Consider the following 19,547-nt stretch of genomic DNA (forward strand, 5'->3'; position numbering starts at 1 on the left):
CCAATGATATGAAATGCCTCCCACAGTGACTGAACATAGTCGGACCTCAACAAATGTTTTCCTTTTCCATCCTTCCCCCTAAATTAGGGAAAGAGCCACACTATTTTGTGCACATCCCAACCAGAAGGGGGAGCAGTGACTGAGGCTTTAGTGCAAGACAAAGGGGCAGCTAAGCCTAGCATGAAAGGGGCTGAAATAATGAAGGCGCATGTGAACAGTTGAGAATTAACTCTAAAAACCTATGCATCTTTCCATACATTTATGTCACCGAGTCTATCTTTTGTGCATTTTTTACTGGAATTGGAAAGAAAGGATGCAAACCAGTGCATCTTTTTCTTATACAGCAGGTTCTCAAATAATATTGTTTCATTCAACGTCATTTCATTATAACACTGATGAGGTTATGAAGGAACTTACCTTTCGTTTATCTCAATTGGCCTAGAGTAAAATTGGTTTCATTATATATCATTTACTTAAAGGTTTGCAGAACTTATCATGACATCCAGTGAGGACTTACTGTACATTTATGTCAAAGTTTTTTTGGTATTTTTTTTTTTCATTTTTACTGTTATTGTGAAAGAAGGGACTACATTTATCTCCCATGTCCACTGTTCTAAGCACAGCTTCTTCACTTTGGGTACACATCAGGATTACTAGAGGAGCTTCAAAAAATCCCTGTGCCCAGAACACACCCAGGCCACCAAGTACCATCAGAGTAAGGAGCGATTGGATGCAGGCATCAACCCTGCAATAATAGACTACCTCCTTACCTGAGTGATCTCATTTATCACCACGTGAGTACACCGGGCCTCATATTCTGGCCGGGGCTGTTCTTCCTGCTGTAACTCAACCGTGTCCCATTCGTACTCAAGCTCTGCCTGGCGCCTCTTCCAGAACTCCAAAAACAAGGTAACTAACAGAGAGAGAGAGAACAGGATCATGTGGGCTTTCAATGATGACTGATGTTTCATAAATCTATACTAAATAATATTAATTACCCATAACACTTGTATACGGTCAATAGCATCTAATTTACAGGTGACATTAATATTTAAAAGAGCAGAAAACAAGTTAATGTTCTTGTGAAGAGCCTACAGCTTATGGTAAAGGTAACAATGTGATGGTCGGAAGGAATGTGAGTGTCTAGTGCTGAAGCATGGGCTACCGGCACTTTTCATCGCCACCTAAACAACACAAATAACCAGTACAGTTCAAAGCAGTTCACGGCCCATCCTTCAGGCTGCTCTTCCCCACATCCCTCTCCCCCACGTCCTTCCTAAGGGCCCGAGTCGGGGGTGGGGTGGGGGGGTGGGATGCTTTAGTAATTCCAAATCTCTCTTTACCACCACCCAAGCCACCCCAAAGTAACATAATATTCTTAAATATAGAAAACTGATACTTTTCTCTATCTTGTGTAAAATATAAAGTAACTTCTAGAGATTTTAATTATTTTGTATGATTTATAACTTAAAATACGAAATAAAGAGAACATTACACATTAATTGAAAATGTGGTTTCAGGGTAAATCCTCTAGGCCCTCCTTCCAGACGGCTACCACTAAGCCCTTCCTGTGTAGAAATTCTGTGTTACCACTGTTCCATCCAGAAATACTGCTTGAGTTTCTACTATGTGCTGAGAAGAGAAAAAAGACACAATCTCTATTTCAAGGGGCTCCTAGGTGTACAAAGATTACAGTGAAGTGCTAGTTACAGTAGACTGTTAAGAGGTACTTGATAAAGGTCAGCCCAGGTTGCTCTGGGCACACAGAGCCAGAATAAGTAACCAACATGGAGCCATGGCTCTCGCAGAGGAGGGGAGCCTACGTGAGTTTTGAGGTGACTTCAACTGATCAGGTTAAGGCCATTTCCCCCCAAGGAGCTGCACATACGAAGGCAAGAGGATGAAGAGAGCCAGGTACTTCCCAGAAACTGGGTGATGAACAGAGCGGGGCAGCCAGGTGGAGAGAGTGCAGGACCTTGTGTTGCTCTGCAAAATGGGGAGACGGAACCTACTCCACAGGCTATTGCGAACTTACTGAAACAATAGCTGTCAAGGCCCTCCAAGCCCTCTGAGGTCATTGTTATTGTGATCCCCATGTTACACACCAAGAAACGGAGGCACAGGCAGGTTCAATTACTTGCCTGAGGTTAGTATTGAGTCAGGAATCAAACCCAGGCATTCTTGGCTCCGGAGCCCAAGCTCTGCCCCTAACTCTCCTGCTCTCCAATCCCCTTCCTTTGGCCAATGGATTACAAGGTAAACTACAACGCTTTGCTTAGGTGTCATCGCTGCCTGCTTTTCCAGTTTCTGATTCTGGCACTCCTCTGGGCACACTGCTAGTAACTGTCCTGTTCCCACTCAGGGCCTCTGTGGGAACACAAACCCTCGGCGGCGCCTGCTGTGGTTGCCGGAATATTTGAAAGGGAATATAGGTGGAGGGCCAGCTTCCTGCCGTGGGTGCTATTGTTCATGGAAGCACAGAGCTCAGTTAGTAGGGGAGGTCACTTCTTGCCGCCTACTTGGCTGGGAGCCAGTTTTCCTTACAAAGCTTTGAAACCTGAGGAAGGAGTTATGTCAGGCCTCCTAGCCTCTTTAAATAGGAATGATGCCTCCCGTTCCCCTGCCACCAAGTTGTAGTTTACCTTGTAATCCACTGGCCCCACCAGGGAGCACAGGGAATGGCCCAGTAGTCCCCAAATTCCATCTCCTTGCACAACAGCTACCACGGATGAGTTAACATTGGAGGACGAAATCCACAGAGCCCTAGGGTATTATTTCCTGACCCTCTCAGTTCCTCAAATGCCCCAAATCCTGTGAGGGAATAACCTGTGAGAGAAACTGAGCTGGTTCACCTGTCAGACCCCTGAGAGCAGGACTGATTTGGCTGTTCCTGCTCTCAGGACGGTCCTCTCCGTGGGCCTGGGCATCTCTCCTGAGCGTGTGTACTTGGAGACTGCTGACGCCACTGAGAAACTGTTTGTCCATGTGTGTCCCTGTCCCCAACCAGGAGGAAATGAGGCATCAGAGGGATGAAAGTCTTCAGGGCACTAGGTATCTCTGTGGACCAAGCTGTCGTGGCTGGTCCCACCTCCCACCTGATGCATGCTGGCCTCATGTGGCAGATACTCCCAAACAGACCCCTAGTGGGCAAACGAGCCACCCATGAGCCAACCCGCCTGGGCTTCATCGGAAGCAGCACAGTATATCCACTCACTAAAGTCCCCTGGGCTCACGTCTCCTAGATGAACACCCAATGCACCCCATCAAGGAGAAGAGCTTACATTTTTAGTTTGAGAATACTGCTAGTATTGCATGAACTCTCCACCCCCGAGGTTCTTTCAACAGTGTCTTCCTTCTAAACAGTTAAATCCGTCCAGTGGTAGTGTCCATTCTCTCAAAAACGGCACACTTTATTCCCTATGCTGACCTCAACTTTTGTGCTTCAAAACAGGTAGCACTCACGATCCTGACCTGTGTCTGCTTCTACAGTGACTGTTGATCATGCCCACTAGAATGCCACCTTGAGGGCAGGAATCTTGTTTCGTTCACACGGAAGCACTAGCACACACAGGCATTGAAAGAGTATCAGCTGAATGAATGAGCTGTAGGAAGCCAATCCAGAAGCTGGAGAACCCCCACCATCTGGGGTCCCCGATGGATGGAACCATCTACTCCAGCTGCTCCCCTCTGTGCATGAGCACCCGCTCACTATCATTCTCTGCTACACCAGACCACATGGGCCCCCAGTTTCCCTACGTCCGGCAACAGGTCTGCCTAAGCTGAGATGGAGAACAAGCCATGGAGAATGTGCCAGTTTATTGGGGAGGTCCTGGTGGCTCTAGTGTAGCCCCTTGACCGCTGGGAGGATGTCAGGGTAGACGGACTGAGGGAATCGTCCTGAGTTCTGTCCTACCTCACAACTCACTGGAAGCACAAGATCACAGCAGCGGAAACGCTGGCCCTTCAGCCTAAGGAAAGAAACTTCGGGTGGGAAGACGGGGTCTGCCCCATCATGGCCTCTTTAGGAACCCAGCTTGCTGGGAAAGCCCTCTAAGGAGCCACGCTAGTTATCTTCCTTGTGTTACTGTAGTTCCTCTAAATTTTGCAATTTTAATCTGTTAGATGTTTTTGAAATCCTTTTTCAAAAATGCATAAAAATCTCCAATTTCCTTCTCTGCAAAGTAAAGAAAGTTACCTTTCATTTAAAAAATAAAGCAGCTTATTTTCATGGATTTCTATCTTTAATCATCTCTCTTTTTACAAAAACTGACTGAAAACATGAAAGCCCTGCTCACTGAGACGCCCAGAGGCAGGCATAAATGAAACGAAGCTATCTCATCTCATCGGCTGGCAGAAAAGGCTGCAAGCCTGGCTTTCTTCTTGCCCTTACATGTGTCGGGTGAGGTGGAACCGAAGTCATGGAATGAAGGTTTTCTAACCCATTCCTGTAATTCCAAGCCCCAGACAGAACAGTGCCATTCTTTCCATCAAGTAAATATTTATGCATCTTTCTAAAAGCTTCTACAACTTTATTACTATACGCTGCATGTTGTCACCGATCTGAAGGCTGAGGACAGCCAAATTATTTGCAGAGCTCTTCTTCTGTGCTTGTCACTTTCTGCCTCGGGGGAGATGAGTAATTTGGCTAATCTTCCTGCGTGTCACTTTCCTCATCTTTAAAATGGGAGTATAATAGCCATCCATTTGCTCACTATCTAGCAACAGTATCAACAGGAGATGATTTACGAAAAGAAGACGTATTTTTCTCACAAAAAGCAGTATCAGCTATTCTAATCAGCACTATAAAGGAAGAAGAGTGGGTACTGTTCCTTGTCCTCCCTGAACTTGAACATAAGGGGTGAAAAGGCTGAACCCAAGGAGCAGTTCTGCCTAGGAAGTGATAGGGCTGCCAAGCAAGCAAGAAATGACCTGGCGAAAAATAGTGAGTTGTTAGCAAATCCTGAACCTTAGAGGCAAAAACCTTGAGAGTTGCTGGAATGGGTGGGAGTTTCTTAGTTCTTCATTTCACACAGCGAAGGATTTGCAAAGTTCCTGGAAGACGTGGTAACCGGGTATAGCCGCCCAACATTCTGGAGCACTCCTGGGCCATGTCCCTGCTGACTCACACTGCCATACATCCCTGATTGAGAACACCAGGACCTGGGGTGACCCTGCATGATGTCACACAGGAGTTTCCTGTTCTCTATCTTTTGCTCTCTCTCTGCAATAAAACACCTGGCAGAACTCCAGTGGGAGGCACTGTACTTATTTCTCTGGCAAACCACATACCATGAAGCTCTGGTTGATTAAAGAGACACGGTTATAACAAGAGAAGAGGGATGGCTGCCTAGGACCTTGGGAATCAAGAACAGCTTGTCCTTTTTTTAAAATAACAAACATATTTTTATTGACTTCAGAGAAAAAGGGAGAGAGAGAGAAAGAGAAACATCAATGATGAGAGAGAATCATTGATTGGCTGCCTCCTGCATGCCCCCTATTGAGCCCACAACCCAGGCATGTGCCCTTGACCAGAATCGAACCTGGGACCCTTCAGTCCACAGGCGGACGCTCTACCCACTGAGTCAAACTGCTTGTCCTTTTAATCACGATATTATTACATTTAGATAAAGTATACATCAGATAAAGAAGATGCCCATAAAGGGAATGTGTTCAGGTCACTAAGGCATTGGTAGCATTATGTCCAGCTATATCTAAGGACAAGAGGCACACTCTTAGTAGATGGGAGTGTTCTGATTGCTGTAAGAGTTTGCTGCTCAAGGGAATATAGTCAATAATATTGGAATAACTATGTGTGGTGTGAGATGGCCATTAGATTTATTGGGGTGATCACTGCATAATTTAAATAAATGTATGTTGTACACCTGAAACTAATATAATACTGTATATCAACTGTAATTAAAAAAAATTTAATTAAAAAATTAAGTTAAAAATTTTTTTGCTGCTGAAGGGCTGGAATATTTTGACAGGCCTTGAAAGTATTCAGATCTCTTTACTCACAAAGGTAGAAGAGCTTGCTTAGCCTTTATTCCAACTTCCTAACTGAAAGACTGCAAGTGAAAACTGCATTTCTCACGGACTCTCCTGCGGCTAGAGTTCCAGATGCTACTTTTAAAATGCCCATCACCTGCATCTGTGAGTCACCTGAATCAGAAGCAGAGCTGGACAGAGCAAAGGTGGTTGTGCGAGCTGCTATTTCGCTGATGTGGACCAGCGGGATTAGCACAGGTCTGGCACTCCCATTTCCTGAGCCCCCGAAAAGCCGCTAGCTAGAGTAATGTCTTCTTGATTCCCTGGACCCTTACAAGCCAGGTGGCCAGTGTTTCTCTGGAAATCACTAGGCCTAGACTAGAACTCAAAGGTGAAAATGAAAAATTGCAGTCTTGCAGCCAAGAGCCTGGAGCCAGGGAGGATCCGAGAGAGGCAGGTAAGAAGCAACAAGGAATGGGGTGAGGGGAGTGATATGCTAAGAACCTTTACCTCAATCATGGGTTGGTGTGCAGGACTCTAGGAGTATGAATGGCTGGCTAGAAGGGTGAAAATAAGAATATGATTTGTACTGTCTTTCTTATAAAAGCTTTTCTTTTTCTTTTTTTAATAAGCTTTTTAAAAAATATATTTTATTGATTTTTTACAGAGAGGAAGAGAGAGAGTTAGAAACATCGATGAGAGAGAAACGTCAATCAGCTGCCCCCTGCACACCCCCTACTGGGAATGTGCCGGTAACCAAGGTACACGCCCTTGACCGGAATCAAACCTGGGACCCTTCAGTCCGCAGGCTGACGCTCTATCCATGGAGCCAAACCGGTTAGGGCTGTACTGTATTTCTTATAAACGCTTTTCTATTCTCAACTTGTATAACTCCTAGGGAACAGAACAACACTAAGTGCCCATATATCTGGGCACAGAAGAGATGCTGCAGGAATGTGAGGATGGGGACATGAAAAACGTCACAGGATCCTCCTGCCTCTTCAGCTCTACAATTTCAGGCTTTCTGTAATGAGGCTCACAGCAGCAGTTCTCATAAGGCAGAGGTAACAAGAAAAGCAATATAAGGCACTTAAAATAAAGACTTCATCATACATGTGGTTAACGATACACATATGGTGCTGCAAGCAGGCCTGAGATGTTTTCTGCATCCTAAAATCGGGTGACATAAAATCAGTAGCTCGCGATGCTTCAGTCAGTTCGGTAAACATGGTGTAGTTAATGACCATGGAAACCAAGGCTAACTAGGAAATATGAGGGTTGTCTTGCAGTGCAAAAACTAATATACAGGGTGGGGCAAAAGTAGGTTTACATTTTTTCAAATGGGAAAGAATACAACAATTAATAAATAATAATACAAGAATAAACTCCGTGTTTCACATACTTACCGCTGTAAACCTACTTTTGCCTCACCCTGTTGTGTATTTTTTTGCGTTATTTAAGATGTCTTTTTAACTTAGGCCTGTCAGCACCCATTAGTACATGGAGTTCAAGAGACGGGTCAGAATTTTATCTATTGTGAATCAGTGCTAAGACTAAGGTATAGACATGAGTTAAAAGTGCCCACCACCCATGCGTGTGGCTCCGGTGCTCTCACTGGGGGAAAATACGGATGTATGTAACAGTGGAGAAGTACCGAGGATCTTAATACAAGCATCTGATCTTTATTCATCCATGTGTCATATATTAACCAGTGTTTGGTTTTCAGCCAAAACATGCTCAGTGTCTGAATGACAATGTAACTTTGTAGGTAAGTTTGGCCACCTTATAGTCTAGTTAATCCAGGAGTGGCAACTAGTATCTCTAAAAAGTGTCCAAGCAATGTCTGTTCTGAGATCCATTTGGTGACCTTCACAGGCACAGCCACTGCAAAAGAGAAATACTGCCCAGGACCCTGTGGAGAACCGTGCCTGTGATTCCCGTCTGTTGATGTGTTGTCTTAATAAGAGACTTGGTTCTGTTTCTTCCCCCACCTACCTATAAGCTGAACTCTATTTTCCTCTGATATAATGAAGTTGGAAATGTGTTTATCTTTGAAAGTGAAAATTTTTTCTTCTAAGGTAGAACATTTACATCAATTAAACATGCAAAAGTCTGTATTTAAAGAAAATAATTGCCTCATTAATGATGCTATTCAAAGTAAATTATATAAATATAATGTTAAAGCTTCTATATACAATTATATTGTTTAGGATTATATTTGTTCGATTTATTAAATGGGATGTGAAAGCATTATGAGAGTAGCACATACTTATTAAATGCTCACTTATATAGAAGTGTATAAAGAAGAAAGCTTACCTGTAACCACTGTGTTGGCACTTCCCCAGAACCCCAACCCCAGGCAAGTCAGGGTGGTGGGCAGCTGTGGGACTGTGAACGTGATGGCTCCCAGTGAACCAAGCCTCCCTCCATCCAAGCCCTTGGGTAGTCCTCCCACTACCTCACATTGTTGCTGGCGTGGCCATGACTTACTTTGGCTGATGGGACATTTGCAAACTTGATGAAACCAGAGGCTTAAAATATATATGCATTAAGGCTTGTCCTCTCTCGCCTCTTTTTGGAACCCTACAACTACCATGTGAAGACCCTGGGCACGCCCAGTGGAGGATGAGGGACAGACAGCATGGAGCAAGATGAGCTGGTCCAGCTGAGCCCCATGAGCCACTGCCAGACTAGCCCAGGGGAGCTGCCAGCTCAGTCAGCTGAGCCAGCCCATAGCTGAGGAACCCCCTCGCTGACCCAGAGAACGATGAGAATGATAAAAGTGTGTTTTAAGCTACTACATTTTGAGGCAGTCCCCTAGATGGAGTTGTAAGGGAGCTGAAACTTGGGCCATCCAAGGTCCTAAAAGTGGGTTACTTTGATAGCCTGTACAAAACTGCATAATGCTATTAAGTTGGGGCATTTGTGTGATCTTAGGTTTGTTTTTTTTAAAGAGGCAAAGTAAACTGAAAAAACAAAAAAGGAAACTTACCCCAGACCCCCATAAATACTGCAAAGACTAGGGTTCCAAAACTGTCAAAGATGCACAATTTCTGGAAAATACAATAATGACATATAAATTAATCCTGTTCTCCACTTATTAGAATCCATCAAATACTCAATGCTTTGTGTGTGTAAACAGTCTGAATTTATTTTTAAAGCTGACACCTGTTTAACAATCACTATATGTACTAAATCCTTATAGATGGGGTTTCTCACTCTTTTGGAAGCAAACAGCCTTTGCTGTGTTTACAAGTGGATTTTGCAGTGGAATCTTTCCATCTCACGATCAAGAAATAGGAGAGCTGCTAAGACTCCACTCTGTTTAGAGCCTCTCTCAGACTTCTGAACAATGGCCTCATCTATGAGCTGTCATAAACCGAATGTGAGGAAGTAGTATGGTCCTAAGAATACAATGAACTCCAGGCAACTGTTAGATTACGATTTGCATCTTATCATCATCCCGCCCTGGTCAGAGGGTAGGTTCCTGAATTCCTGCGTTTCTTGATAAGAGAAGTACAAAGCTGGGCTATTCTGAGATGGCTCTCCCCCAGAAGAGCTCTGCTTCCTCACACCCAAGGAAGGCCTTTCTACCACCACTGACAGAGACTTCCAGTAGAATACGGATGCACAGGGGCTTTTGCTGACATTACAAAGGGCACAGTGCCCATGACAAAGGGAATAAGGACACACCTGCACAAAGAAGGCTCTATTCACAAGTTCTGCTACGCTTCACCTTTTTGCTACTATATAAATAGCCTATCTCCCTCTATAAATTCCTGGAAAATTGTCCCATTAGTTACTCATTTCTCATGAGTGAGCTTTTTTTTACAGCTCCTAAAAATATCTGTAAGGTTAATGGAAGTAGGGGCAAACATATATAATATCAACTTCGGGGATAGATAAAAATAAAAGTAAAGACAACAGGGTAGAAAAAGAAGCTCTAGGTTAAAAAGAAAACAAAACAAATTTAAAAAGCCAGATTTTCAAACGCTGAAGAACATCCCAAGCTGCTTCTGAGGAAAACTCATCTTTGTTTTAGGTAACTTGTTGGGTTGCCCTTTCTATTGATGTAAAGTAGGTCAACTTTCATCAATGCTGAAACATTAGTTATGTTATTTTCATAAAAGATTACCCACCTAACCCTCTTCTCAGACATCCGTTTTCCAAAGCAGATGCCCTTCAGTCACCCACACACACCCTGATCAGAAAGCACAACCCCAAGTTGCTGCCATCTCTTCCTCTCAAACACTCCCCCTCAAGGGAGACAATGAGCACGTGAGAAGGCCCTGGGAACAAAGCTCTCCACCTGCTCCTCTCCTCCTGGGGTTCCATGCACCACACATTTCAAATGTTTTAGCTTTGACTCTCATGGAACCATCTTGTCCAAGTTGTCTCTGAATGCTATGCCTTACCTCTTACTGACAATTACAAGAAAAGTCTCATGAAAAATCATTCTGTGAGTTATCACACTATTATCAACAGTTCTGCCCAAAGTTAACTCTTCTCTTTTAGGAATCAGTGCAAGCCTCTTTCTATCTGATACCTCCCTGCTTACCCGGACACCTCTGCTCCATCCACACTATAAAGAAGAAAATCCTATGAATTCTTTGCCCTGCTATGCTGAAAAACCCAATGGAAGCACAGCTACCAGTGCAAGAGGAAACAAAAGAGGAGCAGCAAGAAAAAGCAGGTTTATTGCCGATGCCAAGATCGCACCAGTTGTCTGGTTCAAGGCAAGGGATGCACCTTGCATGCCTATGACAGGTAGTTAGGTGGCTTGGATCAAGTTACCATTTTTGCCACACGAGTAAAAGTCAAGGACCCAAGAGAGAAAAGGAGATGGCTGGCCTCTCTGCTCTAGGTGGCCCATAGTGACATGGGAGCAGGAAGTAGGAGAGAAGGTAAGCAAGGGGCTTTCCTGGTTAGAAGCCTGGCTTAGCGTGCTTGGCAGGATGGCACAGGGGGGAAAGCCAGCTGTGTGAAGGGCAGCCCCACATCAGCACACTGCTTCAGTCACATGGAGCAGGAAAGAAGACAGCTACGCATGCAGGCATGCCGATTTTAAGAGAGGAACCAATCAGAACCTAGGAAAATGACCCTTCCTTATGCTTTCTTCCTGCAAAAGAACAAAATCAAAATTTTATAGCTTAATGTATTTCTAAGAACAAAATATTGTAATTTACCATGTTTCGCTTTTATCTTGCCAGCCAAAAGCTAAGGACTTGACTCAATGCTCAATCACAAAAGCAATATTAATCCTGATTGTTTTTATAACTGTTTCATTTCCCTGATCCTGACTTTATATGCATATTTATAGGTGTAGTCTGTTAACCCTTTTAGCATACATGTCAATTAGTGAATACTCCATCTCTTTCCAAAAGAAAAGTAGAAATAAATATATAAGTCAATGTATAAAGAAATAATTGAATAGAGGCCCTGTCCTGGTAGCTCAGATGATTAGAGTATTGTCCTGATACAACAAGGTTGTGGGTTCAATCCCCGGTCAGGGCACATACAAAAAGCAACCAATGAATGCATAAATAAGTGGAGCAACAAAGAGATGTTTCTCTTTTCCCCCCTCTTCCTCTCTCTCTCTAAAATCATGCAATAAAAAATTATTAAAAAAAGAAATAATTGAATTAACCAACAAAAGGAAAAGCATAAAAAACTCTTTTTTTTAAACTTATTTTTCATTCCATTTTTTATATATTTCCTTCCCTTTGTAAATCACTCTGACAAGGCTCAAGGGATCATCCAGGAAACTGGAGTAGAATGACTCATTTTTTTTTCCAAAACAAGGAAAAAATATGTGCACAGGGATATAGTTGCAAGTCATGTGTTTAAAACGGGTCAGAAGAAATGAGAAAAGAAATGGGGGTGGAGTGTGTGAAAGAGAATTCCTTAAAGAAAGTGGAATTTACAGTTGCAATTTGCCTCTGGTATTACTGTTGGCATCTGTCTAAAATCCAGTGCCTGGGGTCACACACGAACTCCTGACCTTTATGAGTTAACTTCACTGGCAGGCAGCTTCACTTTTACCAGCTTCAAATCTTTTACTTTGTGTCATCTATGGCAGATATCTGTGGGCTAGCATTTGTGTTGATTTGCAGGGTGGGCAATGAAATCTATTCTAATTCATAAATTAAGCATAAAAACCCATGCGTTGACGATACCCTGCAATCATCTTAATTACGTGGTGGAACAATTTTTCAAACACAGAGCTCAACTTGAGAGTGAAGTGTCTGGTACTACTGTCAGCTGGGGAGGAACACACGGATGGCAAGAAAGGCAGACTCACTGTCAGTTCCTGCCTTTGTTAGTTAACAGGTGGGTGACCTTGAGCAAACTATTTAATCTCTCAGATCCTCAGTGTTTTAATCTGTAAAGTGGAGATAATACCTGTCCTTCCTATCTCATAGGGTTGTTGTGAGTGCCAAAAGTGATAAGTACAAGACTTTGCAAAGTATAAAATATAAAGTGGCACCGCTTCAGTGGTAATATGTCAAAGTTGTCAGGAAAACTCTGCAATGCAAGTGGACCTGCTTCCTCCCTATGGGGGACATGCCATTTAATAAGCTTCCTCCAGGCTCACTGTGGCCCTAAACCTCCTGGAGTTGAGGAGTCTTACAGCTCAAGATCATCTGCAGTTAGCCACGGTACCAGATGCGTTTTATGGGAATGTTTTGAGACAAAGTGAGTATCTGTTGTCATTTATATACAAAACCTTTTTCATGCATATTTACAGATACAGTTGAAATATGACCATCAAAGTCTTTAAAAATCCAAACAATGTTTCTATTCACTATAATGGTAACCGTAATGGAAGGTATTCATGAAATAAGCATTTCTGGTTTGATTACCTGAAATATCAAATAGTTTCAACCCTACAGTTCCTCCCTGATCCTCCAGGAGATTTTAGATAAGGCTTTTAATCTCAATTTATTATTTGTAAAAGAAGAATAAACTTATTATTTGCAAAAGAGGAATAAACATGTGTTTTGTATCTACCTTTCAGAATGAAGGGTTAGTTCAAAATTACCTTTCAGAATTCCTCCGAGGAAAAAAATATAATTGCTATGTTTTGCTAAAATTATTAGAGGAAAAATTATCTTTCATTACTTGGAAATGTTTGGAATAACAAAAATTACCTGTGAGGACTCGCAAGTAATATTGAGCTTCCAGAATGGACAAAGCTTATCACACTGAGGACACATTATGATGGTGCCACCAATATTAGGATCACAAACTTCTTTGCTAGAGAAAAGAGAAAATTTTAATTTAATTTAAAAAATTAAATGAATAGGACTGCCTTTCTAGTAGAATGATAAAATCCAACATCTATTCATATAAGAACATACAAGACAAAACTAAATTCTTACAAAACTAGGAATGGAAATGGACTTCATTAACCTAATTGATAAAGACTTGCTACCTAAAGCCTATACAAACATTATGTTTAATGATAAAATGCTGCAAGTATTTCCTTTAGATCTGAAACAAGGCGATGGGTCCCTTCCATCACCACTTCTTCTCAGTGGAGGTCACTGACAGCACGGTTAGTAAAAAAATAATAATAGGAGAACTGGTAAGAAAGGAAAAAAACCCCTGCTATTGCTAATAGATTACATGATTGTCAATATAAATAACTTAATAAAACCCCAGATAAATTATGAGAATAAGTGAGTTTAATAAATTTGTGGGACACAATATTAATACACAAAATATACCCAGGGTCTCAAAAGGAATTGTGTCCCCACAGACCTGTAACAATTAGAAATTAATTTTTTAAAATAGCATCTTTCAATAGCTTAAAAAATATAAAGAGCCAAAGAATAAATCTAACTCAAGATGTATAAGATTTATATGGAGAAAATTATAAAACTGTCCTGAAAGAGTGAGATACATATAGTGAATCCTATATATAAGTAGATACATGATGATGTTCATAATTTGGGAGAATCAATATTTAAAGATGTCATTTCTCCCCCATTTGAGCTGTAAATTCAATTAGAAGACCAAAGGGCTCAGAAGACTTAAGACACACTAAAAAACAACAACAAGACGCTGTTGGCCTAGGTTAAGAAAAACTGACCTAGAAAACAAAAGAAAGAGTTCAGGAGACAAGAGACATCTGCATATACAAAAACTGACTAAGAGAGGGCTAGCCCATCAAATCACTAAGGTGAGAATGGACATTTCACAAATGGGGTTGCTGCAATGAAATATCCATATGGGAAAACATGAAATTCAACTCCCAAATCTTATCACATACACATCAATTCCAGGTGGAAAATGAGAATGCAACAGCACCAACTTACTATAAAAAAAAAAAAAAAAAAAGAATATTTAGATAACCTTGGGGGTAAGGACAGATTCCACAAATAAGAAACCAAAAGGCATAAATCATAAAAAAAAAATATTGATAAATTCAAAATCTTTCAAAAGCAAGAACTTCACCAAAATACACCATAAAGGGAGAGAGAGAAAAAAAAAGAATTAGCTACAAACTGGTAGAAGTTTCGTAACACATAAAAACAACAAAGGATTGCCCGGCTAGTGTGGCTCAGTGGGTGAGTGTCAACCTGTGAACCAGAGGTTACCGTTGAATTCCCAGTCAGGGCACATGCTCGGGTTGTGGGCTCCATCTCCAGTGTGGGGCATGCAGGAGGCAAACAATCAATGATTCTATCTCTCATCATTGATTCTCTCTCTCTCTCTCCCTCTCACTTCCTCTCTGAAATCAATAAAAATATATTTAAAAAAAATGACAAAGGATGATTCACCAGAGTATTTAAAGAACTCCTACAAATTAATAAGAAACAACAAACCAACAACAGGATGCAGACTGCTCCCTCTAGAAACCATCCAGAGGGACTTTTATGTGAACAGGACTGGAGCTGGGTAGCTTGTTGGTCTTACAAATAAGTCAGTTACAAATGGATATGAGAATCATTTAGAGTATCTGAGTAAAGATCTTGGAAAGTTGCCCCAACCAGTTTGGCGCAGTGGATAGAGCATCAGCCTGCAGACCAAAGGGTCCTGGGTTCGATCCTGGTCAAGGGCAGGTACCTTGGTTGCAGGCTCCTCCTCGGCCCCGGCCCTGGCCAGGACTCATGCAGGAGGCAACCAATTGATTTGTTTCTCTCACATCAATGTTTCTCTGTCTTTCCCTCTCTCTTCCATTCTCCCTAAAAATCAATGGAAAAATATCCTCGGGTGAGGATCAACAAAAAAATAAAATAAAATAATAAAATAAATCTTGGAAAGTCTATTCTTCTATGTAAGTAAGAGAACAAGGGCAAAATTAGTCAAAATTAACCTCTGCAGAGCCTGGAAATTAAACAAAAACTTACAGCAACTTAGTAGGCATTTATTTAAGGAAAAACAGCTAAATTTCTGTAAGAATACAGTCTACAACCACCATTCAAGAACTTATCACTTTGAAAGTATAATTTTTGAGATGCCTTTTTTTTCTTGGCTGGAAGTATATACAAAACAATGGAGAGGCTAAAGACAAATGTAGGTAAAAAGTACCAACATTCAACCCTTGGCCCTAAACTCTTTTTCAGTGAAGAGAAGTGAGGACTTCAAAGACCATCTGCAGCTTTCTGGCTAAGAAGCCCCATGGGTACAGAACGCTCAGAACCCTGTTCAACAGGAAGGATCATGATGCCTACACATCAGGGCTGCCCTGTAAGCTGCGTGCCTGGGGAGCCAGCCTGGTATGCCCCAAGCTAGAAAAATTTGGTCTGCTCATAGCTGGTGTCCAGACATTTCGATCTGGCTGTCACATCTGGATAGAGGCCGGAAGGTCAAAGGAAAATACTTGGTTTAGTGTTGCATGTCTGCTGAAGGCTGAGGCCACCAAAAGCAGAGGCGTAACAACACAATTCAGAACAGCGATGGCACAGTGCAGTGTTCTGGCTCCTGTGTATTTCTCTTTGGACAGTACAGCTGGTACCTGCATTCCCACATCAAGCACAAACTCATTCCTTATCACTTATTCTTCCCCCTAATTTTGTAAGGGCTAGTTTTTAAAAAGTAAAAATAAAGCATTTATTTAAGTTTTTAGACGTGTATAAGAAATCATTTCTAAAAGCATAAAAACACCAATTTTTCCAGTTTCGCCACTGAAACTTTAAAGAGATCCGAGCTGCTCTTGGCCACATCTGTAGGGCTAAGCAAAGCATTCCTCTGGAGGCCAGAAGTTCAAGGATGATCCTCCCTACATCCCTCTTTTCCTTTGCAAACAAAGCATTGTCTGAAAATATTGAAGTGTTTCCTGAGGATAATATTCCTGCCAGAGACTGGGCTGCATGATCTAAGAAAAAATTTTCCACTCCACTTATTAGACTCAGATCAAAAAAAGATGTATTGTCCAGAGCAGTAACTGTTTTTGCGATGAGTCCTCTTTTATGAAAAATGTCTAAGACCCTGAAAATAATTTGATGTCTCATCAACCTTCAGCGCGGTAACAAGGAATAAACAGGGGTTACCTCCAAGTGCAGTTATTTCGATTCAGATATCCGTAGAGAAAGCAAGCCACGCCCACTATTGCTGCCAGAAGGAGCATCTGAGTGTAATAGCCCAGCCAAGCAAAATAGATTCCGATCTTCTCTCCATAATATTTCCTGAACAAAGAAATTATTTTTAGAAGATACAAATAATCACTCTGCAGCTTTACCCGAATATTAATTTCCGATTTGTAAAAGAGGAGCCTTTGAGCTTAAACATCGGACTTAATTCACACTTAAAACATACTCAGGTTCATAGCAGACCCGAAATTCCACTGTAAACCAAAAAGAATTTTACATTTCATGGAAGTACTTGGTTCCTGGTTAACCTGTGAAAGCAAAGTAAATTAGAATAGAGCCGAGGAAGGAAAAATGCTGAGTATGGAGCAGGGGGAGATAGCACCATCGTTCTTTGTAAAGAGCAGCACATTGGACACATTCTCCGAAAGATGATTCTTAATCTGCATGAAACAAATGAACATGAACAACCCACTCACAGTTACCTGCTTTCACTTATCCAGGGAACTTCCTTGGAACAAATGTAATATAAACCACAACTAATACATTACATTTATGTATTGTACAGATCAATAGTTAGTAGTGGAATGTGCCTCTGATCAAAATATTTATAAAACTCATTGTGAGAGTGGGAGAGGACAGGATGGACAGGACTGAGGAAGCCACCGCCCTGTATTCCTTCCACCGAGCACTTCAGTTCTTTTCTAAGATTTTAAAACTGATCAGTGGTGTGCTCTGGGGTAAAATGGAAGAGGCCAGGTAGGCAAGACGGGAAGAGAGACTGGGCAATGGGAGATTGTTCCTGAAGGGAGACAAATACAGTGAGGCAGGAAAGAAAGGTTTAGGGATACGGAGAAAATAATGAAATGACTATGTTGGTGATGGTTGCTGCTGTTGATACTTCTCTAGACTGAGTCACTTGTCTCAGTATTGGTGGGTAGAAGCTGAAGATTTACTGTTAACTCTGAGGCCGCTAGGATGTTTCTGGCTCATCATGGAGCTGGCACGAGCTCCCTGAGTTTACCTAGTGGGGACTTAGCTCTGAGAACCTGGGTATCTGGGGGAGTCCAAACAGGCACCTCCATGGGCTGGACCAGGGCTCACAGGGCCACTGTGAGAGCAACTGGCTAGTTACAGAGCAGGTGTAGGTCACACCCAAGGGGAAAAGAAAGGGGTGAGACCAACGTGCAATCAGGAGAACAGAGTATCCGTTTTCAAGTGACTGGGGCTTTGCTGTCTGGCACACACACATGCACACACACACACACACACACACACACACACACACACGCATGGCAGGCAAACAGCAGGCTCACGACAGGGCCCGGGAGAGAAAGCCTGGGGATGGCTTTGAGATGTTTGGGACTGTTGTGTTTTCTATAACATATTCCTATCAACCATCCACCCTAGAAAATGCCCGATTTAAAACGCTTACACGTCAGGCTAAGAGATTTCCCCCGATAGGTGGGCAAGTTCATGGAGCTTTGAGTATTGTAGGAAGAACAGGTACTTGGTTCCAGGCCACCTCGGGGACACCGTGACTCCTCCTCACCCTCCATATCCAATCTGTTAACTCTGCTCCTGAAACATGCTCCAAATTTGTTCCCAGGATCTCTCACCTGGTCCACTCTCACCAGCCTGCTCTCTGGTCTCCCTGCTTCCTGTGCCTCTTGTAGTCCCCTCATTCTCTTTGCAAAATGCGAACAAGATAAAATGACTTGAATGCTTAAAATATCACAACAGCACTTGGTCTAAATTCCTTCCCATGGCCCTGCTGCCCTGCTGAACCTGTGTCTCTTTCTCATTAACACTGGCCTTCGATATGTCCTCAAACTACACAAATGAGTTTGTGCCTCAGGGCCACCGTACAAGCCGCCCCATATTCCTGGAATGTCTTCAAGTCCTGGGCTCCTTTTTACCATCTGGTCTCAGCTCAAATGCCACTTAGAGATAACTTTCTTGCCCACTTCTCCCTACCCCACTCTCCATCTCATCACTGTTATTTTCATTTCAACCACACATTTTATTTTTTGTTTGCTTATTTTTATTTGTTTGTTTGGTTTTGATCTATCTCTTTCCAGCAGGCTTTCCAAGCGACATAAGCTTCTGGAAAAAGAAGTGTCTTTACTATTGATGGTGACCCGCTAAAGAGTTTGTGCTAATGATCTGACTCAGGAAGGGGGCTGGCCATGCCAGAAACACCAACTATGTGATGAGAGGGTTGGGGCTTTGAGCCACGTGATTGGTCCAACCTCTGGGGAGAGAAAGGGGCTGGAGATTGCGTCATGTGGGTGATGACTCAACCACGCATGCCTATGTAAAGGCTCTGCGCAGCAAAGCTCAGCGTTCAGGCGAACTCGCCTGGTTGGCGGTACTCTGAGTATTGTCACATTTTGATGCCCTAAGGGCAACCCTGAGTCCACTGCATTTTAGCTCAGTGATCAAAAGAAAATAATGATAGTGACTGATACCGTTGCAATTTAACCTCGCTGTGAATCACAGGAAAGGAGCAAAGGCATGCCACTTGTGCAGCTCTGCCAGGGAGCTGCAGTTCAGCTGCATGTCAGCTGCATGTCCAGTAAAGTCTGGGTGACACAGGGGAGGTACTTATCTGTCAGTTATACCTGGGAACAGGTCATGGGCCAGAGAAGGCTTGGCCACTGCAAGCCCGTGAAGATTTAAGATAGTTAACCTCCGAAACCAGGGTGGGGAACGTCCGACCTGCCGCCCGTATAGGGCCCTCAAAATCATTTGGTCTGGCCCTGCCGAGGCATTAAGGGTGAGTTAATTAAATGTCTGACCAAATAGAGCAGGCTAATTTTAAGTTGGTAATTCTGTATGGCCCGAGAATGAGGTTATAAATATCCAAATGGCCTTTGGCGGAGGAAAGGTTCCCCACCCCTGTCCTCAGCAAAGAAGTTCGCTCTCTTGCACTCTTAACTCCTGGCTTGTGGGACTCTCACGTTCCTGCATTTGCCATGAGCCATCGGACCCCACACACAATGGACTAATGGGCTGCAACTA

The 19,547-nt window shown here is 42.7% G+C and overlaps 1 protein-coding gene across 2 annotated transcripts in view; it reads right to left on the reverse strand.

Moving 5' to 3' along the window:
• Window positions 1–19,547, reverse strand: part of ANO6 (anoctamin 6) — a 192,608-nt gene that overhangs the window by 30,513 nt on the left and 142,548 nt on the right. For both annotated transcript variants that reach the window (XM_080662363.1, XM_080662362.1), the window contains 4 exons: window positions 16,488–16,622; window positions 13,140–13,245; window positions 8,981–9,041; window positions 771–913 (listed from right to left, as the gene is read on the reverse strand). In XM_080662363.1, coding sequence (XP_080518489.1) covers window positions 771–913; window positions 8,981–9,041; window positions 13,140–13,245; window positions 16,488–16,622 — 445 coding nt within the window. The remainder of the gene's footprint in view (window positions 1–770; window positions 914–8,980; window positions 9,042–13,139; window positions 13,246–16,487; window positions 16,623–19,547) is intronic.

Source organism: Plecotus auritus (assembly GCF_963455305.1).
Source record: "Plecotus auritus genome assembly, chromosome: 3".
NCBI lineage: Eukaryota > Metazoa > Chordata > Mammalia > Chiroptera > Vespertilionidae > Plecotus > Plecotus auritus.